Here is a 23,368-nt window from a genome sequence, read left to right on the forward strand (position 1 = left end):
CATGCTGTTGCTCTGCCACAGGTTTGAGACAGGAATTCCACATCATTCGTGTTGCAGCAGTTACTGGGTTGGCTTATTTTACCCGTTTCTTCCCATAAGTCATCATTTATGGCTGAAATTAGTTGCCAATGCCACATGAATACTCAGCGGTGAGACACCCAAGTCAAAGTGAAGGTGACATGTTTGAGTTAGAGATGACAAGCTGGAAAGCAGACTATTATATCCTCATTTCTCAAAACTCTGTGACAAAGCAGAATCCAGCAAATGTCGGTGGTATATTTTGAAGTAACTTTATTTCTCAAGCTATTCAGATCTAAATTTTAAAATATTTGCATTTTATGATTCTGAATATTTAGAGGAAAGCACATTGCAGCCATTCATTTTGTAAATGCCTTTTTTCAGATTGTGTTGTGTTTTCACCCCCAGCAGTTGTCCCTGGGGCACTGTGTTTTCTTTTTTGCTTTGTCGAGGGTGTTTTCTTCTGTGCAGGGAGAAGCAAAGCAGTGCAGTCATAGATGGATGTTCTTCCTCCCCAGAATTTGACCACCACCTGGGTCTGAATGTAAAAGGCTGTGGCTTGTTGGCAGTACTTGGAGGCAGGTGGGAGGGTGTATTTTGGTGACAGGTGATATATATCTATACCCCTGTTTTGTTCACGAAGCCAAGAGGCAGAATCCACACATGCTTTTGAATTTGTGTGGTGTCATGCTCGTCCTGAAATAGTCTGTAACTCTTGAGAGGTAAAAGCGTTTGTCAGCAGTGGCGTTCCTTGCAGTTATCCACACCTTTAATTAACATTTTACCTTGAAGTCTGCCTGAGGGACAGCCAGATGCAGGTGTTGGCTTTCAATATAGCTGCAGAGCTCTCCCTGCATAGCTACAGCTTAGTCAGGTGACCTGCAAGCTCTGGCTGCCCTTGAGCCTCAGCACAGCCTGGTGGCCCTCTTGCCTGTACCTGGGCACTTGCTGGAAGCTTTGGTGTTCTTGATGTTCAAGGTTAAACATCTTTAGGAGCAATGGCCAAGTTTCCAGCAACCTGGAAACTTCCAGGTTTTCTCTGTCTACGTCTGCCTCATATTTGCCTCTACTCATCTTTCTGTCAGTGTATGTGAGATCTCCCAGGCTTTCCTTCCCGCCAGGAAAACAGTCTGCTGTCATTTTCCTTCTTTCACAGCAAGGCACTTCTTTCAAGCTGAGGCACTATGAGTCTCACTGTTGAGAGTTGTATGGAGAGCTTTTCTTTACATCCTGTAGCTCAGGAGCAGAAGGTAGTGCCTTAACATCAGCCAAGTCTCGTTTTTCTAGACCATTTAAATATATTTTCAAGGTCTAAAGTAGGAGATTTCATTTCTCATTCTTTTCTCCTCAGCAGTTTAGGGCAAATTAATTTTGTTTGTTCAGTGTATAAGAAGTGTAAAAGGCTGATGTAATGATGGGGTAGTGCTGTAAATGTTGCATTTGTAGGGAGTGCTGTATTTTATAATTATTTGGTTTACAGTTTCTCATAAACTTCTGCCAAGCTAAGTTTTATGGTTTGTTCGTACTTTCCATTAGCACAGTTAATTCAGTTGTTTTTTTACTACAATAAATAATCCAAAAGGATGCAGTCCACTTTCTGTTGATAATTAGGCATCTGTGAACAAAACTAAAAAAAAAATTGTGCTATATAGCATAATAATCACTTTGTTCTCTGGTTTTGCAACCCTGTACCAGACTGAGCTTAAGGATGAGTGCTCATCTCCCAGATGCTGCAAAAAAGTAGTTAAAGTGATGTATCTTTTTGACTCCCTGAAGAGCTTTTTGGGGTTTTTTTTGTCAGTAGTATCTTTTTTCTTAATTGCCTCTAATCCAAGAAATCCTGAAAGGCATTTGAAACTGCTCAGTTTTTTTAGTGGTGTGTTTCCATGGGAAAGAGGAGTTACAGGGGCCCAGCAGAATTGGTTTGCTGAGTAAATTGTTAGAAAATCCTCACTTGACATGGAGGAAGTGTATATTTCATTTCTTTTGCTTTCTAGCTCTTTTTACATATTTATCTATGACTTCAATATTACCCAGTGTCTTCCCTTCAGAAATGGCTGCAAGTTGACCTCAACATCTAATTAGTTACAGTCTGAATTCCCTGGAGTGCTGTCATTAAATCAGGCAGTCACATGGTGTGTTTAAATTGGCCACAACTCACCGACTCCTCATGGTATGTCACGCTGCTGCCTTGGCAGAAGGTAGGCAGACAGGCAATTGGGATATCTGCCTGTGGAACAAGTTTATGAAAAATGCCTAGAAGTCTAAAGAGTGATACATATAAGCAAGTAAATTTAATAGTATACAAGAGTTTTTGTAAAAATTTTAAAAGTCAAATTTAATGGGCTTTAGTCGTTTATATACTTGGGAAATTGTCTTTTTTTTTGCAGGTGTTATTTTTACTAGCTCCTGCTTAATTCCCTTTCTTTGGGTCTTTGCAGGCCAGAGCCTGGAGGATGTTAATGCTGCAATTGTGAATGCAGGTGAAAGCAAGTAAATGCTTCAAGCTACATAGTGTTCTCTATGGTCATGGTGTTCATTGAAAAGGACTGTTCAAAACACAAAACCCTCTTGCCCTGTTTCTCCCCATTACATCTCCCTGTGTTCCTCACACCCTTCTTTTTCCCCTGCTCATCTCTCCATCCACCTGCAGAAAAGGTACTTGGAAATACAGCACAAAAGGAGAAGCCTTTTGGGATCTTTTGACCCAGGTATATTTCTGACCATTGCACAGTAGCTGACCAGGGAGATTAAGAAAAGTAACCAAAATGCCCTAATCTACTTTACCTATTGCTTTGGTGGATACTTTATGCTCTTTGGCATTTACTGGAAGAAGCAAACGTGGCTTGAACATGGAGAAGAAAAGGCAAAACTAGGAGGATTAAAGTGATGGTGTCACGGAGGGTTGTGGATGAAGAAATCATGGAGGAGGGCCAGGTCTTTCAGAGACTCTTACTACTAAAATCCTTCAATTTCTGCATGTTTCCTCATGCTTGTGTCTAGTGTGCAGTGACATTGTGTTTCTTGACCATCCTTCCCTCCTCCTCCTTCACTTCCATTATTCTTAACTGAGTAGAAGAAATGAGCCTTAATTGGAAGTACAGTTGTGAGCCCAAATGAAAAGAAAAATGTAGAATCACAGAATCATCAAGGCTGTCAGAGACCTTCGAGATCATCCAGTCCAACTGTTAACCCAGCACCACCTTAATCACCACGAAACCATATCCTCAAGTGCCACACCCAGATGTCTCTTGAACACTTCCAGAGACAGTGACTCCACCACCTCCCTGGACAACTTATTCCAATGCCTGACCACTCTTTCAGTGAAAATTCTTTTCTAGTATCTGATCTGAACCTTTCCTGGTGCAACTTAAGACCATTTCATCTCACCCTTTCACATGGCAGAAGAGACCCACCCCCACCTCACTACAACCTCCTTGAAGGGAGTTGTAGAGAGTGAGAAGGTCCCTCCTTGAGCCTCCTTTTCTCCAGGCTAAAAAATCCCAGTGCCCTCAGCCATTCCTCTTAAGACTTGTGCTCCAGACTCTTCCCCAGCTTTGCTGTCCTTTCTTTTGAAACTTTTGCAGTACTAAATCTAAAAGTGCTGTTGATCAAGGAAAAGAGGTTTTGAGGCTAAATTCTTCACTGGAAACACGTTCACTGGAGGAAAGAGAAAATGATTGTTTTGTCTCTTGAGTGTTCCTCTACTTTCAAGCCATCTTGTCATTCATGTTAAACAACGAGTCCTTGATATAAGCTTTTTCATTAAATTGGAAAGTCAATCTCTAAAATTTCAGTGAGGAATGCTCCACTGGGAATCTGCTAAATGATTCTTTTAGAAACTATAACATTAAAAAAAACCCCACCCCTTACTCCCCTAGACTTGAGCTGGTAAAGCTGAACCAGACATGAAGCCCTATGAAAGGTCTGTACTGCACGTTCTGCCTTAGAAGTAGGAAATTACTTGGATTTGGATGGATAAAAAGATCTCCCTTTTTCCATACTGTGCAGGCTGAACTGCAGACTGTTCATACTCCTGAAAATTTTAAGTAAAACTTGTGCCAGTAGTGGTTCAGAGTCTGCTTGGTGGGGAACTTGGTTGTCTGTGACATAGGGGCACAGCCAGAGGCAGTGTTTTCATCAGCTGTCTTAATACAAATTGTTCCTAATTGGGGGTCAGTGCCCTAAAATGAACACCAGGAATTACAAACTTGCTTCGTTTTTCTTGTCTTGTTTTTCCTCCTCCTCTGAAGTTTGCCATCATTAGAGGTTAACACCAATTATTGAAATAAGTGAATTTTGCACTACAAGAGTTATCCATCACTAAATTGCTGTTTCTGAGAAACTGAATTAATTTAGGGAGATAGTGTAGAAGGTGTTTTGCAATATATCAACTAATTGGTCAGAAGTTTACATCATCTTGAGTTTTGTGGTAGAACTGTTAGAAAGCAAAATAGGAAAAAATGCTTTATACCTGTCCTAAAGCATTATTAACTTATTTTAGAGCTTATCTAAAAACTTATGTGTTTTTATAAATATTTTAAAGACAAAACCTAATTGCTTGTCTTTATAAATTAAACTAAGGCATCACGAAATTGGAGGCATAATGTTACTGCTTATGTTGAAGAACTTTAGAAGTATTTTGTCCTATTCAGATATTTCCTATGCTATTAGCACAGTGTAGGTCTCCCATTCATACATTAATTGGGTTTGTCACTCATGTTGACTGTTACTTAATATTCAGCTAGCTCATTAAATATATTTTTAATAACAATTTTTTTACTTTTTATCTTGGAGATTGATAAAATAAAATTCAGAAAACATAGGAACACCAGAACAGTAATGACTCTTAACAAGACTGGTAAATTTGGATTTTTTTCTTAGGACAAAACAAGTTAGAATGGAACTGACGAAACAGCACATTGCTTTGAGGGGTAATTACAGCAATGCTGAGCTAGCAAATCCAATCACCATTTGAGTATAAAGCATTAACTGTAGTGATGGATGAGGCTCTGGGTGGAGAAAATTAATCTAATTGAGGAAGTGATGGGTAGAAGATACCCAGGCTTACTTAACCCCTGATGAAAGCACTTCTGTAGCTGGGTAGGCTACCTGTATGATTTAAGTGAATGTTGAGCTTGTTTCGGGAGACTTATGGCATCAAACTTGCATATGTGGTAGAAGATCGTTGTACGGAGAAGGGTTACATTTTTTTGACCTCACGAAACAGAACCATCACCTTCTGTGTTTTCCTTAAGTAACAGGCAACAATTTTATAAGCAAAAATTTCAAGTTGTCAATTATAATGACTGAAATGTGGAAGAGAAATGTTGCTGTAAAATCAGCTCGAGACACCCTTCTGATATAGCTACAAGAGGTTCTGAGGAGTTCCTGTGAGACTGTGTTATGTGCTGCCCCATTTAAAGCATTTTACTACTTACAATGCATGAAAGAAAAGAGAAGTGAGAAGTTTCCACCTGGGTTTTTCAGCACATGCTGTCACAGCAGCACGACTGTGTGCTAGTGGATGTGTAGCTGGATATGCTTCATAAAGTTATCCAGCAGTTCCTGCTCTGTTTTATCATTCAGTGATACCTGTGGTCTGTGCTAGAAGTAAGAGCTCGGCGTTGGGGTGGTTTGTAGGAATTCAGAATTCCACCACTTTTGAGGCTGTGCTTTAATAGCACAGTATAGTAAAGGATTTTCTATACTGAGGACTTTTTTTTCCCTTTGCCTTCTAACAAAAGCTACACAGTTGGGATACTAGGACGAAAGAGCTAAGACATACAGCCTGTTTTTTTTCTGGCAGAAGAGGTTTCCAATCTTGCATGCAAATGTTTCGACTTTGATTATATGATAACAAGACCTTCCTTCACATGGGATCTCTATTTTGATCACTGCTGATGAAAAAAATTGCGGTCTGAGTGAAGAAGAAAAGGCTAAACCAGTAAAATGTTGACCTGGAAAACTGGATCTATGCTTGTTTCTGCCATGAAAGTCTTTTGTCAGGCTTGGCATACTGTGGCCACCATAAAAAATTTAGTAGGAAAGCTGTCTCTTTTTCTTCTGGCTGTGCAAGTGGAGATAATCTGCTCTGACCTCTTGCAGCTGCTGCTGGTGGCAGCTGTATTTAAGAAGTTTAAGATGACACGTTCTTAAAAAAATGTTATTCAGTGTCTTAAGTTGAACATCCAGAATTATTGCATGCTTCTGGTATTTTTATTTTTTTTCCCTCAATTGTAAAACAAAGTTATTCTTCCAGTTTTAACCTGTTGTCACCGTGTGAGGGTACCAAGATGATAAATTCCAAAAACAGGGCAAGTACTTAGTTTGGTACAGAGTTTACACTGTCTGCCTCAGACAAGCTGTAGGACAGCAGGTTGAACAAAGAAACACTAAATATTCCGTTCTGAGTACAGAAGAAGTTCTGTGGAAACAAACATGTTGTAACAGATCCAGAGTTTTCTGCTGATTCTCAAGCCGGCTCAAACAGGGCTGTGCAAGTGATCTTCCCTCTACCATCTCACACTTCATGCCTTTTTGCTGTCAGGATTTTGGAGATAGTATTTATTCACTGTCATCAGGCTCACAAAGCCCGATTTTTGTGTGTTTGCAGGTATGTTTAACTTTCTAGTTTTTAAGTTTCTCTTTAGCAAAAATTAAGAAGGAAAGTGTGTGGGTTAAATATATTACTCTCTTCTCTAAAAATTACGTACTTCCTGCGGAATCCTTCATCTTCTGAAGAAAACTGTCAGAACAGCAACACCAGCAAAGGCTTCGTTTTAGAGAAAAAACTAGGTCAGTTTTGAAAAAGTGTTTTTGCCTGTCAGTCAACAGGTACCTTTTGTAAGATGAAACATTACATCCTACCTTGTACACGTGGCTTTTTAAGCAGGTCAGCTGTGGAAGGAAATTTCTAATGGTATAAAATATGTTTCATTATGGAAGAAAAGGTAAATGTATCTGTCAGAGGCAGTAGGGCAAGGAATGCTTGTTTGTTTCTTATAAGTGTTCTATTTAAATATTGGATTGAAAGGTTTTTAGTGCAACTTCTCTTGTTTTCTGCAAATTTTAAGGAAACAGGTGCTTTTTTGTATTGTTTTTATGTAAAAGATTAGCTACAGTAATAGGAGAGAGACAGTCTAAAGCACAAAAATCACATAATTCAGTTGTTTGAAAAGGTTTAAGAACTCAGAAGCAACCTTTGAAATAGATTATTTGGTTGGGTTTTTTTCTATTAGGAAATGTGAAAATAAAGATAATTGTGATCTCTTCAGTAAAGGAAAACAAAAAGGAAAATTACTGGAAGTGACAAAACAAATGTCTGAAAAATGCTATGAATATGAATTGCTTTTCCCAACTTGCTGTGCAATGGAAGGTGGAACTTCTTTAAAGTTTCACAACCTCTTAATAGGTGTTTATGTGTCTGAATGTGACATTATTTCTTCTTTTTGTGAGACATCCAATTTACTCACCTAGTATAACCAATTAAACCCAACCCTAATTAAAATAACCAAGGCACTCTTTGAGCAGTTTTTGCTTCTGTATTTATTTAACAGACAGACCAGAAACATTATTGCTGTGTGTCAGACTTTCAATTCAGTAAGTCATTGTAATTTTTCAGACTTTGATGCCAATAAGCCATTTAAAAAATCAGTTCCATAGACTGGAGGTCTGACATAACCCTTTCCCTTCCTTGCTCTGTGTCTAATCTCACAACTGCAGTGCAGTTTGATTCTTGCCCTGCTGTCTCATCCACCTTCCCTGTGCTTCAAAAAAAACATTTTTTTTTTGTTACAGTCCCTTGCTGGTGGACTTTCAAGGTGAATGCTGAAATCTCCATTTCACACTTTGCTTTGACTTCCTTTCCTCTCTTTCCCCCAAGCAAAACTACTGTGATAGGTCTTGCTTAAATTTCGTACCTGGATCCTGAGTATCATGTAGTTATGATACTCAGCCTTCAAGTCAGCCAGCGTGCCCAGAGTCAAATAACAAAATATGGGAAGGTCAGTGCTCATGTGCCAAAGCACACTGTTCACTTAGTTTTTTGCTGTAAGTAGTTCCTGTGTTGACTCAAATGTTTAATTAGTGACACCAGAGGAGTGTCGTGGTGGGATTAAACCTGATTTCTGAGAAAACTTGTCCTTTGAGATTTCAGTTCAGAAGAACTCTTTCTAGCATGCAAAGTTTGGAAAAATGTTAGGTGGAAAATACCCAGGCCCCAGATGTGTAGCTTTGTTGAGGGAGAATTTGGTTCCTTGCCTGTCAGCTTTCTGGTTTGCTTTTAACCAAAAGCCTGGTAATTAGGCCACCTCCAGTGCACTCATCTTCTTGTTTGGATTCCAAGTGTGTACCTTACTCTTGTAATTTGCTTTGTGGTTTTGTTTTGTGTTTTGTTTTAAGGCACTAACTCTTAAGGCATGTAGATGTTCACTGTTTGGTCTATCCATTTCCTCTCCCACAACTGAAGAACTCCGTGCTGTGGAGCTTTCCTATGCACAAGGATAAATATGTATCTGTGCTCATCATTATTCATCAATTGGAAGCAAAGCTAAACCTAGGTGAATTACTTGACAGTCCTATCCCGTCTTTCCTGAAAGTTCATTTGGAGGAGCTATAGACTGGTGGGGGTTTGCGCTTTTGGGAAGCTGAAGCACAAGAGGCTGGAAACTGGGATGATGGCACCTGCAGTGGTAAAGGTTATGGATGCATAAATTGCCATCAGCTCGACCTGTTAGGCTGAAAGAGCACAGGTTACATGTTCTGTGCAGCAATTGCTTCTCCTGTGTTGGTTCCCACAGCTGACTGGGGCCAACAGAGATGGCCTTGCTCTCTGTGGCCAGGCAGCAGCTTGTTGCTGATGAAGAGTTGGTTCCTCTCCTGGAATTAGCTTTCCCCCAGCTATTTGCTCAGGCTTGGTGGCTGGTAAAAACCCTAGTCCAGATGGTTTATCTGCAATAAGATACAGTTGCAAAGTATGCAAAGATGCTAATCTTTCCAGATATTGAAACATCTGTCTTGAACACCTTTGCATTCTTTCTGTCGCCCACTGATGGAGTAAATGTTTTTGTTCAAGTTACTTGGCAAAATCATGGTAGTAAACACATCAGTGGATGAATGTTTATTGCAGACAAACATCAGCCACTTTCCAGTATTGATTATTAGTCCACAGTTATTTGTTATCCTAAATTGAAAGCTTTGCCACATTTTTGTCTGTAGGTAATACTTGCAGACAGGCAACTCTTCTTAAAATTTACTTTATCCTTTATGCCCTGTGAATTATGAAACACTGTTAGAAAGAGAACTCATTGTTCTTGCCACCTGTGTTCTGCTTCTGCTGCAGCTTATTGGAATACAGAAAGAAAGAAAGAAAACTTCCATTTACTAGTGTTTCCTTATTTCTTGAACAGCAAGAAGTATCATAGCTCACTTTCCTTCACTCTTGTTTACCTTTCCTTCAGTTTTACCTTCCCAAAGTAATGGAATGATACACACTTCTCAGTGAAGGAAATAAATAATACATTGGTGCCAGCTCTTGACAGTGATGGATTGGGAAAAGGAGGTTAGTAGATATACATTTACAGGTCCGTGGTTTAAACACTGCTTGTAACTATGTGCTTACACACATATTAGCAGGGGCTGTACAGTGGTTTATGTTTTAAAACCAGAAATATGCCTGTTTAGTGATCAGTATGTTTCTGTTGGAGTCAGGAAGGAACTAATTACCTCTTAAGGCTGCCTGGAGCCCCAGTATTTCTGTGGCATCAGAAATAGAACTGAAGCCACCAAATTTCAAATACCCTGTTTTACCACACCTCAGGAGTGCATATGATTTGTATTAATGACCCAGTGTGCTACTTGAATGCTTAAGGGGAGCATCATTTCCCTAATGGGGGGAATGGATCTGGATATCCTGTGTGTGAGGAGGTTTAAGCAGAAGCTTCAAAGCCAGCATGACCTCTGTGTCCACTATGAAAGGAAAGTGCTGGCCCTCCTTTCTGGAAGGCTCCAGAGACAGGAGACTGAGCTGTACTAGTGCTGGGAGGGGGTTGAAGGTATATTCATGGCTACATTTAAACCTAACAATTTGCCTCTGTTGCTCACTGCTGAACTGTTAAATTCAGGTGATGATAATATGGCTTTACAAATCTGTGAACTTGTCAGAGCATCAAGGAATTTTTTTGATAAGCCTTTGAAAAATCCTGTCACAGGCACCGCTAAGCTAAGGCGAAATGTCAACAGTTTCTTGTAAACGAGACACTGCAGTCTGTGGTGCTAATAAAACCCTGACTGGGATGGTATCAAGGGGATATACAGAAAAAGCTGTCAAGGTATTGTGGTTCCAGAAGAAACAAGACTGAGTCATACTTGTTTACAGAAGAAGATAAAACGTAATAATAATACCAGGAAGCAAGCACACCTGCTATGTACATTAAATAAAACTCAAAGATTTCTGAGAAAAATACTGGTATCCACATTAATTTGCTAGTAAACATTTACTTGAAAACAGTGGATTTAAACTGATTACTGAGGTGAAAGGTGTGCAGAAGTGAGATGCGCTGTCTGGGAAACAGCTAATTGAGAAATAAAAAAGATACCAGAGCATTTAACATGGTGAGGAGAAACAGCTCTGCAGGCTGTGCAACAGGGAGGGATTTGCCCCCATCTGAAAAGTTCATGCTATATTCCACATGTTGTAGGTGTTCATTCCCTTCCCTGCAATTCTCTGTGATCCCTCTCACATGCATGCTCTTTGAAGAAGAGCCAGGATGATAACAGTGATTAAATCCAAGGGGAAGCATCCAAGTGCATTTTGTCATGTTTCTTACAAGACATATTACCTTTGCTAACACTAAAAATATGCAAAGTCCACCTGCTGTCTTTGTTTGCAACAGGAGCACATCAAGATGGAACATTGTCAATACTAAACCCCCATCTTCCATCATTAGGCTCAAAGTCCCCTGATTACTGTCAAAGACTGGGAGACACCCTGGTTCCCCAGGGCCCTGGGATGTGGTCATCTCCTGTCAGCACTGCTGGGCATGGTTATTGTGATTGACTCTTAGGAGTGAGTGACTTGGTGGGCAACCTTGATCCTGAGTGTGAAACTTGCTGTTGTTCCTGCTGGGCACTGTCCCTGACTGTGGTGTATCAGTGCTCTTCGGGCTGTTGTACTGCCCGGTATAGCTGAGCTGATTAAACCATCAGAATAGTGCCAGTCCTGAGAGTTTTTAAAACCTGCTAAATAAGGAAATGACTTTCTTAAGCCCAATTTCAGGCATTTATTTCTACAAGTATAAAGCAAGGCCTTCACTTCCATTTTGTTATCTAAATCTAAGGTAAACCCACTTCTGTTTCCATCGTTCCTTTTTCTTGAAACATGGAATAAAATATAATTCTGAGAAATACGACTCTTGTGATTGAGTCTTGCAGAATGTGTTGCTAGCAGAAATAGGAGTTTTCTAGGAATGATCAAGCCAGTAGAAAGAATATTATAGCATGTTTTTGTGCAAGCTTTTTAGAATATTTTCAGGAGCCTGACTCCATGAACTGTTGTAGTCTCCCACCACTTCTGGCTTTTTTTACGTTCTCAGATGTCTAATTTTCCAGTTAGCAGCAGGTCTTAGAGGGGCTGCTCTTCGAGCATTTGCTTCTGATAAGTTACTGGAGAGAGAACCAGGGCCTACTGTAATGGCAGCACAGCCAACCAGTGCACACAGAGAACTGTCCTCTGTCGTCCTGCCCCCTTTGCCATCATGCCCCCTAAAAATTAAAATTAAAAAAAAAAAAGACAAAAAAAAAGCTTGGCCTTGATGCTGAGAATTTCGCAGCAAAATGCTGTGGACTGGCGTAGCTGAGTTGATTGCTTTTGTGTAGCTAAAAACAGATGGATATTGGATGCATGCATACAAATTATTTTTGAAGTGCTTTCCGTGTGACTAACTGACTTTGTTTGTTTCATTAGGTTGTTTCTGTTGTCCTTTTTTAACCTTATGAGCTTGCCGGTATCTGAGAGTGATCATTCATGTGAAAGGAAGAGGAAAAATAATGGCAATTATTCTTAAATCACGATGTGTTTGTAGCTTAGGTGAGAGAAAGACAGAGAGCAGCTTTCTTTAATGTTGAAAGGCATATGGTGTCTGATGCTCTTGATCAAAATCTGGATGTCTTATCCTCAGCATGGTAGTTTAAATGTCTGTAGTGAGCCAAGACTTAAAGCCCCTTAGCTGGGAGATCAGCAGCAGATACTGGCCTTGACAAATCCACCTCTTGTAGTTGAAAGGTGATGGTTTATGTATAGTGTTTATTTTGTGCTTGTAAAAAGGTGAAATACTGGATAAGGAAAATAGAAGAAATGCATTGTTCAGGAAAGAGTTACTAAAAAGGAAGCTGAAAATTTCCGACATAGTGAAATTACTTTTCCAGGGAAAACTGTACAGTGGAGATGGTGGAATTTCTAAGCCAGTTTTTAGAAATTAAGAAAAATTAAGAGAAGAACCAAGTGGCCAAGTGGTTTTGTGCCCCTTTTTCAGTCTTTGTCCTATGTAAATGGAAACAGGTTGACTCTTGCAGACTCTTCTGCACGGTGGTTTTAACCACATCCATTTGTGTAACATACCGGGGTGTTCCCCAGTGGAAAGCTTCTCTTGTGCTTCTGGGGGCCAGATATTTTGGGCAGGAGGGAACAGGGAAATCATTCTTGTTTGTGCAGAGACTTAATTTGCTCCTAGTAGGGTAAGGTTTGTGGCTTACAAAAATTTTATCAGCACTTCTAAACTTCTTAATACCCTGTTAAAAAGAATCATGCTGTCTTCCTTTTTGCTGGGTTCATTTTCAAAGTTGTAGGAGGCAACATAATATAAAATGAAGTATTACAGGCATGGTGTCCAAAATGAGGTGGAGGAGAGAAGTTGTTAACTGCACTTAGAAGGCTGCTCAAGCATATACGATGCTATGAAAAAGATTCGCACCCACTTGTGCATGAAGGTGACAAAAAGTCACTGCATATTTGAGTATTTAAAGATCCTTTATTCATTAGTAGTAAATTTCAATTAGAAGATCAGGTTAACAAACCTGAAACCTTGCCACAACTGGGCACTGAGCTTAGGAAGCATTTCAAAGGCAGCAGGAGCAGTAACCGAGTGAACATTTTTTGGCATTTTCATGTATCATTCAGAACTAAGAGTGATCCCAGAAAATTTTTGACATATTAAGCCACCAAATGCATTTGATAGCCAATTTCAGTATGTCTTCCTGTTGTCCTGTAGAAGTGCCCTTTCCATTCACACAACACTTGCATCAGCAGAAGAAAAAACTCATCAGCAGAGATAATTTGAGGTCAGTTCAGCACTTGGTAGTTCTCTTTGAAAGGCATGAAGGTGGTCCACAGGGAGCCTCTGGATAAGCTGTCTCCTGGGTGAGAGAGTCCTGAGGAACTCTTGCTTCTGTGTGCTTATCAAGTGAATACATTTTGAGCAAATTTGACCCTGTTTTCAAAATAAAAATTGACTAGTTGACGGCAGCATGGAGTGAGCATTTTTGCAGTGTTATTCGGCTGCGAAAATATGGTGTTGCTGATGGGGATTCTTTTTCCATCCCTGTGGAAAAGGCAGAGCTCCAGTGTGGCATCTTGCTAGTTTCCCCACTGCAGTTGTTGTTTGTGGGGGTTTTTAGTTTTTTTTCTTTCTTTGCTGTTTGTTTGGGTTTGGTTTGTTGTTGTTTTTTGGTTTGGTTTTTTTTGGAGGGGAGGGGGTTGGTTAAGCATTTCAGATTTCTAACTATTTGAGACTTTCCAGAGTCCCCGATTCTTTCTTTTCTATTTAAAGGGAAGGGAGGGAAATTGCAGAACAGGTAACTTTTTGTCCTTACAGAGTTTTTGAATAAAATGGTCTTCATGTTATCTTGAAATAATTTTGTTGCTGACACATCATGACCATTTTTTTCATTTAGTGATGATAAGGCAGCAGAAGAACAAGCAGAGGAAGATGAGGAGCTAACAGTTGTGGAAGATGAAGATGCTGATGACGATGATGATGATGGTGATGAAATCGAAGAAGAGACAGAGGAAGAGTATGAGGAGGCAACTGAAAGAACTACCAGTATTGCAACCACAACCACCACAACTACAGAGTCTGTGGAAGAGGTTGTCAGAGGTAAATTCATGGGCATTGGGCTCGGGGCTGGAAAACTGATCCTGCTGCTTTGCACATTTGCCCTTTACAACAAAACAATGTTCCAAACAGCAAAATATCCAAAGTATTGTTGTGCTTTGACTTTTGTAATTTGCACGTTTAATCTCCTTGCCTTTCCCTTTCCCATGACAAATATTGTTTGGAGTTAGTTCTGCCACAACCCTTTGGGCTTTCTGACCTCCAGCCCTCCTGGCGCATGGATGGTGCAGAGCCTCTCTGTCCATGAAGTGTGTTTGTTGTGCATGGTGTGGACGGAGACAGAAGGGTTGGGTTTTTTATTTTAAAGTAACATTAAATAAAATTCAGCTGCCATATGTAGCAAATAACACAGGAAACTGTGTGTGGGTTATCATGCACATGTGTTGCTGAAGGATAGGGAGTGTCAGTTCCAATCAGGAAGAAGCACGAGCTGGTTTGGTCTCTCATATTAACAGCAGTGATGAGTCATTTTGTGTGATTTCTATTAGATACCTGTTTGCAATGTTTCTCCATTAATTAGTAATTCAGTAAAAATAGGAGAATTTAGAAATAACTATGCAGAAAAGTGATCCTAACAAATGCGTTGTATTGGGGAGGGAAAGAGGAAATAGGAATGCATTGCCCAAAAAAGAAGACATGGAGTGAGAAAGAATTCTACATTTTTAAAATTTGTTTTTCAGGATATTTTGTAGTTATTAACATAACTGCATTTTAAACTTTGAATTTTACCCTAGTTCATGGACAACATAGCAACATAGTATTTTTAAATGCTGCATTTCTCTTACAATACATAATTGAATTAATTATTCTTGTATTTCTATTTTAATAAGTACAGTCCAGTGTGGTATAAATCTTACTAAGATAGATGCCACTTTTTCTGCAGTGCTTATATCTTTACCAATAAGTGCTGGAGATGGTGGCAGGAAATGAGATTAAAGACTACATTTTAAAAGAAAGGAATTGTGACATGTAGGAGGCAGAGGGAAAATGGCAGCTATTGGGGCAGTTGTGAAATGAGGCAGAAAACATCTGCCTTGGCTTCTTTCCTCTCTGCATGCTTGGATGCTTTGGACTTCAGTGCCATCAGAGTCTTACCTTTTGCATGTGGCAGTGTCCTTTTCTTTTGAGCCGTGGTGCCAGCGTTTGTCAGAGCAGGTTTGGAGCAGTGTGCTGGCTATGATTTATCACACCTGCCAGGTACAGAAGGTGCTTGGGAAAAAGCAGAGACACTCGGTTTAGGCTTTTCTGTTCATTCTACGTGGAGATTAACTCGCTAATCAAAAGCTTTAAAGCTTTGCTAAATCACTTGCAAATGTTTCTTTCTAAGGCTGGCAACGCAGTCTTGTGCGTTTCTGTCTTATATAACTGTTGAGTGTTTTGCTCAGTTGTTGGAGAGCCATTTCAGTGAGGAAGGGGGTGGGAGGAGTTTATGTTTAAATCTTTAAACCAATTAAATATATTTCCATATGTGAGCTTTTACCACCTGGGGATAAAACGCTGTACTCTCGCTGGTACACGAATATTGAGAGGAAAAAAAAAAGAAAATAAGTACACTTGACTTTAATGGGATTTTGGATGAGTGGAAATGAGGACAAATTAGGTAGAACATGTTTTTTTTCTGAGGGTGACATTTCAAAGAGGTTAAGATGCTTAGCCTTCAAGAAAGTCGTGTATAATCACATGAATGTAAAATATAAAAGAGATGAGGTGAACTATTGAAGCCACCTCTTAGAAGTCTTTTAGAAAGGTATGATTAGAAAGGTTCTGATTTTATGATGAGAAAGCTGATCATGAGATGGTAGTGTGCTGTTTTTCCCAAGTCTAAAACTTCCTACCTTGGGTGACTGTGAGGGAAACATGCCTGGGTGCAAGTGAGGTGAGGCCAATCTGTTACTGGTACAAGTTTTCAGTGCAGTTCTACCACAAACCTTTGGGCTTCCTGACCTCCAGCCCTCCTGGGGCACGGATAGCGTGGGGACTGTCCCTGAGTGTGTGTAAGTGGTATCTGACAGAGCTGCACTACGCAAAGTGCATATTTATAAACATAAAAGTGTCCCAATGACTTACAGCTTATTTGCTTTTATTCCCTTGCTGCACATGAGAGAAAGCTTCCCACAGGGTCCCTGTAGTCACGATGCAGGCAGCAGATCCAGCATAGGAACTTCTGTGGTGAGCATCTGCTGGTGTCTTGCTGTTGCAAACAGAAAAGTTTGTCATTGTCAGTGTAAATGAAAGAGGCAGAGGGACCTTGTAGACAGCATGCACATTAAGAATTTGTCCATACTACAGAGACACTTTGAAAGCCTCTCCAGATGAAGTGTCGGAGCTTTGTTCTTGTGTATGTAACTCTGCTCCAGACTGCTTTGCCCAAGCATTTCATAAAACATATCCTAGGATGCTTTTCACAGACCCTTTACAGGCAGTTTTATGTGTGTTTTATGAAGCTGTAACTAATATTACGTCTTTAGCAATAAAGAGCACAGTAGGTTTGTCCAATTCAAGGGGAGTTGCTTTTCATATGTGAAATCAACAAAGAGCAACTGTTCTAAAGCTATGAATTAGTGTCTCATTGTGGGCTGGTTCTGAGCCCTTTCTCCCTCAAATCAGTGGAATGGTTGCCATCAGCCATAAATAATTGAAAAGCATAAATGTAATGTTATACTTTAAAGACACTTGAGCTATTGTAGAATCAATTTTTCAGGCAATTTTATTTCTCTGCATATTTTAATGAATCGTGACCAAAATAGCAATAGTAGAGCCGCTTGAAAACTTATTTTCAGAGAAAAGGAAATTAGTCTTGCCTAGGGAATGAGGGAGATCCATTGGCAGGAGGATAGTATTTTTATTCAGTTTCTGCAGCAACCATATTTTTGTGTTTATTAAAAAATATGAACAAACTTTCCATAGCCCAGTATTTATTTTCCTACCTTTTGTGAGAGACTATCTTTACTCTCAGTTCATATGGAGTATAGCAACAGACCCAGTTTAAACTTTTAGATATGCTCTTGCTGGGCTTCAGATGTTAAATCCAGACGATTGTGGGACTTCCATTGCAGGAATTCAGACAGTGAAATTATTGGCACATCTACATTTTTCACCTTCAGTCACAGGGAGATCTTAGCACTAAATTTGTGCTGAAGAAAGTATGGCTCGTTTATGAAGCCCTGCATGAAAACTGTGGCTCTTGATTTTTGTCTCTGTGTGGAGCAAGGGAAGTGACTCTGCAGGCCAGGATTTAGGCAAGGGAGTGGCTTGATCTCTACTGTCACTGTCACAGTGTCACAGGTGTCGCAGAGCTGCTTCTGAGGCATCCAGGCTCCGGGTGATTCTACCAGCATGTGACAGGCAAGCAGGAGCGCTGCTCCCCCTCACGTGCAGATGTTCGTGGCTTCATTTCTGCTCTCCTTCAACGCAGGATTTGACAAGAAAAATCAGTCCCTCTTGCCATACAACAAAGAATAAGCAATTCTGGCTTAGTGCTTCCTGTCAACATCACGGTCAATCAGATCTCACTGAAGGGGAGCAGTGGGGTCAGCCCGGCACAAAACACTTGGCAGCTTCTGTCTATATCTCTCAGCAGATGTGGGGGATTCCTCTATCAGTGGAATATTGCCCTTTAGCAGTTGGGTTTGTTCTCTCTAATTCAGGTGGATTTCTTTAAACAGTTAGGGAAGAATTTAAGCAGCGCTGCCTGACATGACGTTTTAACCATGTTTACAATCTGGAGTTGCAAGTGAGAGACCATATGCTGGTTTCCTGGCAAGAGAGAATTAGCCTGATATTGGTGTGGTACCTCTTAGCATTATTGATCTAGCATGGAGGTTTTTTTCTGAAGATTTTTATTTGTGAAAGACTTTAAATCTATTCTAAGGCAAGAGAGGTTAACTCTGGTGGCTAGACCTGCCAGTTGGGAATATTGGGATAATATTAGTAGCATATGCTAGATTAATTGGGCTTTTTTTCCCATGCTCCATAACTTTGCCCCACTTACGTAGAATTGTAGAATCATAGAATAGCTTGGGTTGGAAAGGATCTTAAATATCATCTCATTCCAACTCCCCTGCCATGGGCAGGGACACCTTCCACTAGACAAGGTTGCTCCAAGGCCCATCCAAGCTGGCCCTGAACACTGCCAGTAATAGGGAGTCCAAAACTTCTCTGGGCACCCTTTCTTCTTTGAAAGGTTATTATCGTTCTATTGAAGTAAAAATTCCTTGTTCTTTCTAGGCTTCAAGACTATGCAATATGCTCTAGTTGGAAAGGGGTAATGTGTGATTGTATTCCCTATCACGAAAACATAGATTGCTATATGAATAATACACATTTGGATAACTGTACCAGATTTTTTCACTGTGGAATATTCATTAAGAATGATTGTCTACTCTAACATATGAACAAGAGCTGATAAAATTAACCTAATGGATTTACATTAGACTTAACTGATAGCTTTTAATGACACATTATAATTTAAAGCACAGCTATTCCACCATAATATAATATTTCATTATATTTTGCTTTTTTTTATGATCTGGTAGTCTTGTTGACAGAAATGCAATATACTATTACTTTTTTGGGTCAAGGGCAAAAGTTCTGAAATACTAAATACAGTGTTGTTTTTTGTAAATCTGGTGGGTGGAGAGTAGTTTCCTTTGAAGTATCTCCTGCCGAGGATCTACCAAGAATCTGTTTCCCTAGAGGAAATGTCATTTACTACATTGAAGCAGTAATTAATTGCACATTTTGTTTTGCTGTGTAAAAAGACTGGAATGCACTTTTGTACTAATCCTCATAGTCACTGTCTTGCCACGTTTAGCAGAATTGTGAAGTTATGTGGAAATAATACCTTTTCTAAAACATGCATAAATTCATGAAACTATATTGACCTACATTTAAACTCAAGATGGATTTTTTGTTTGGGTTCTTGCCATCAGTGGTAACTTTATGGCACCTTAGTTCCAAATGTAGTTTTGTTGTGCACAAAAAATAGAAAATGTATTTTCAAATATCTGTTCCGCTTCAGAATTGTAAGGCTTTGTGTTCTAGCCAAGTATACAATTACTTTTTTTTTTTTTTAAATTCTAAATATGCCCTTGCAGTAGCTTAGGAATAAACATTATAGAAAGAAATTCAATCTTAATTGCACAGGATGGAACTTTCAATTTTAGGGTATTTAACAGTTCTTGAAGAGCTGTCCTCAGTATTGCATTGAGGAGTCATCATTTATCTTTTCTCTGGAAAAAGTGTTTTAGCTTGTACACCAACTTTATTCCTAGAGCTTGTGCCAGCTTCACAGCTGTCTTCTCCTAATTCCAAAAACCTCTTCTGAAATTAGCTTTTGTCTCTGAATGCTCACTCTAAAATTTGGCTGCCTCTTCTATCCATATATTCAGAATGAGGAAGTTTTGTTTCCATGAAATTATCTTTAAATATTCCCTTTTGATTAATTCATTGAGGAAAACAATGTTGTGCCTTTTTAGAACACAAAGAGTGTAACTAAAGGACAACAGTGCATTTACCCTTGCCTAATTTTACTCAGCTAGTTAAGAAATAAAGACTAATATAGATACATGCATATTAATATCCTCAAACTATAGCTCTCAGTTCCTGAAGGCAGAAGCCAAAACTACTCCAGTTGTAATTTTATATATTCTAGTGCATGATGAAGGGGAGCATATACCTCATGATATCTATTTGAGAGACACCTGCCAGTGCTGGTGAGTTGGTTCATACTCCCAGTACGATTTGTATGTACTTGAGGATATCAACTTCAAACTTGAAGGGCTGGTAAGTACAGAAAGGGTCATCAATACAATAAATTTTCCATTTCAATGGCTAATTGAAAGAACTTTCAGTACTTACAAGCCAGCATGATGGTACCTTTCTACTGTAGCATGAAGGTTGATAGGTTTATCAGAGGTGTAAACTACACACAGGACCCAACTTCCAAGAGAGAGTGGAGTTAGTAGTCTAACTCCTCCTGTTTGTCCTTTTTTTCTTGAATCTCTTAAAATTAAATTTCTGGTTTAAGGTTTGGTGGTGACTGCCAGCATTTAAATGAGCTTAGTTCTCATGATCATGTAAATAAATTCAAATCCTGAAGAAAATATTGAGTAACCTTGACATTTACAGAGACAGAAATATGTAAATATGGCTTTAATTTTTTTCCCTGTTAGAAGTTTACATTTTATTTCAGATTCCTCAGTTGAAAATGTTGGTGTTCAGAGTGTAAGTCCCATGGGGGGGGGAAGCATGGATTTGAGATTTTAAAGAAAGTAATTATAATTTCACTTTGATTTGAAATCAGTTTTCTTCAAGGAACAGGAAAAAAAATTATATGGTAATGAAAAATTTAAGCTGCCATTCAGAACTATATATTTCCCTCTGTAAAAACTGATCATCAAAAGTATCTAAAATGTTTGTACATAAATTCTAATGAGCTCTACTTACAGCATTTTGGTAAATGAGTGCTTATGAAAGTACTTTGTGTAAAGCCTCTATAAATCAATGTCCACATACTTGAAGACTGTGTATTTCCTAGGGTGCTCAAATCTGTGCTTTTCAAGGAAAAAATGTTGCTAATGTTTAGTGTAACTGATTAGTTTTCAGTATATCACTTCAGCTATTTAATTTAAAAGCAAAGCAACACCTGCTTGGTTAGAAACAACTGATTTTGCCTCAAGAAGCTGAAATGAGGAAAGTTGAATTATACTTTCCCGGTTACCTCAGAGGTAGTTTGCCATATCTAAGGTTTTGGAGAATGGAGATATTGGTTACTGGGGTCTTCAGTTTAGGACATAGAGAGGATGGGAGAAATTTTGACTGTTGGAGAAGGATGGTTTGAAAACTCTAAGCGGGTGAAAACAAAATTTGGACTGTTTATGAATCTCAGTTGTGGTAAAGGCTTGTCCTCTTCAATTTTACCCATTTTCCTGAAGCCAAAGGCAAAAATGCATCTTTGTAGAGGGAAGAGTGAGCAAGTCCCTTAAGCAAAGCAAAGCTCACTGGATACAAATTATTTGTGGTATCAAGTAAAATTACACAGTTGCAGAAGGAATCTCATCTTTTGCATCAGTTTTCAGCAACAGGATTGATATATGAAGCAAAGACAGCTTTTAATTTTTTGATGAGTCATTTAGTAGTGTGTGCTACCTGCCTGCTTCTAATATCTGGTAATATAGCTTATGCATCGTAGGCATTAACTGCTGCACTTGGTAGCAGTGAAAGGAAGGGGAAATGGCATTTGGATTAATAGCCCAAGGAAACCCACTGAATTTCCCATCTCAGCACTTCATTTCCCCATCTTCTCAGCTGAGGTGGTGCAGCTGAGGACCAAATGCAGTGGCTTTTTTCTGTAAGGACAAGTGGTGGGGGTATGGAGAGGCACATGAGGAGCATCTGGCCCACCAGCAGGAGTGGTGGGACCATATCCCAGGCAGTGAAGCTAGATTAAAAATGTGTCTTTGCCCCAAAGAAGGGGTGAAGGAGCACTGCTCTGAGCCCTCCACAGAGAATGGTGGACAGAGTTGATGACACTGGGAAAAGGATGACAGGAGAGAGAAGTTTCCTAGGCTGGACCAACCCCAGCTTCCCTCAGACAGAGTAGGCATGAAACAGTGAACAAGAGCATTTCCCCTTCTCTTGTTTATTCTTCATTTAGGTCATAAACCTTGGAACACAGTAGAACATTTCTCTCTGTGATGATGTAATTACCATTTAGGTCTCCCCAAGAGCAGTAGGGTTGGCTGTGTGGGCTGGGGGGAAGGATGTCACCACCAGCCTGGTGGGAGGTGACAGGTCAGGCAGGGGGCCTGTACTCAGCTGCAGTGCTTCAGGCTTACTCTTTTTAATATGTTACTCTGTGGTTTCCTGAACACTCATTCAAGTGCATCTTTGTGTGTATAAATTATTTAAGTTACCAAAGAGCCCATTCCTTGCTACCACTGGTGTCGGTTGTTTGATAAACAATCGCCTTCCCTTTTGCATGTTCAAAGAAAATCTTTGCTGCTATTTCTGTCAGAGAGGTACCTATAGGGAAATTTCAGATTAAATCTGTGAACTGTTTCCTTCCTCATAAAATTTAACAGTGCAAAATAAAATAAATCAGACTCCTTAGCAGAACTAGCATTTTGAGGGAAACCTAGAAGGCACCTGCTGGTGTGGGTAGAGGTTGGCCCGTAGTCAACATTAACTGTGAAAGACTGAATTGTTGAGACCTTTGTGTTTTTTTGAAATGACATTTTCTGTCAGTAAAAATTCTTTTGATTATACCTGTCTGGTTAATGTCAAGAGTCATTATTCATTTTTAATTGACGTGTGGCAGCTCTTCCAAGGCTGTGCAAAGTTAGCTTTGTGTGAAGATTTGACTGTATAATTGGGCAGCATGGCTGGATTTGATTTTAAAATAAATCAGAAGAAACACTTGTATACTAAAAATGGTCTATAATTAATCATATGGTAGTATACAATTAATTTTAATTAATGGGCTGTGCAATTAATTATACTTATTTTGTTTTTTTCTGCTAGTAAGAAACTTAGTATTCCTTTCCCCCTAATTGCTTGATACAGAATTGCAGCATTTGTTGCACATCCTTGATGGGGTGCATACACTTGGATCTGTTTCTTTCAGATCAAATATATGCTCCCTAAAATTGATTCTTGACTTTATTTATAGTTAGAATATGTGAATAAGTTAAACACAAGTAGAATTGTTCTTATATTGTATATTTAAGGAAATGTAGGTATACTGCCAGTGATGATAGGACATAAAAATTTATTTATAAATAGCAGTGCTCTCGAGGCTAGTGAATTGATGGATCAGAACAGACTCTGAAAAATGGGATTCCTTGTAGCCAACATATGAGAGGTGTTGAGTGTGCAGGAGAGTTCCAGTGCTAATGCACTGATATTTCTTCCTACCTTTCAACCTTCAGGGATCTGCTTTCCTCAAAATTCAAATGTATGCAGAGACTTGAGAAGCCTCTAGTTGAATGTGGCAGTTTGTCTGCCGATGAAGCGCGTGGGATGAAAGCAAATGAGGGGTGTATTGGTGTTTAACATTATGTAGATTTGAAATGACTTATGCAGCACATTGAAAGATAAAACTGTTTTTGTCTGTTTGGAACATTATTGGTAAAGGGCTATATACATTTACATGTGTAATTGGCTGAACTCCAAATTGC

At 39.4% G+C, this 23,368-nt stretch overlaps 1 protein-coding gene across 2 annotated transcripts in view; it reads left to right on the forward strand.

Annotated features, from left to right (window-relative positions):
- The window catches only part of APP (amyloid beta precursor protein), a 203,032-nt gene that overhangs the window by 102,667 nt on the left and 76,997 nt on the right, over positions 1-23,368 (forward strand). For both annotated transcript variants that reach the window (XM_051779758.1, XM_051779760.1), the window contains exon 6: positions 13,969-14,171. In XM_051779758.1, the coding sequence (XP_051635718.1) occupies positions 13,969-14,171 (203 nt within the window). The remainder of the gene's footprint in view (positions 1-13,968; positions 14,172-23,368) is intronic.

The sequence above is a fragment of the Manacus candei genome, unplaced genomic scaffold, assembly GCF_025592945.1.
Source record: "Manacus candei isolate 608988 ecotype Guabito, Panama unplaced genomic scaffold, ASM2559294v1 h1tg000014l, whole genome shotgun sequence".
Classification (NCBI taxonomy): Eukaryota; Metazoa; Chordata; class Aves; order Passeriformes; family Pipridae; genus Manacus; species Manacus candei.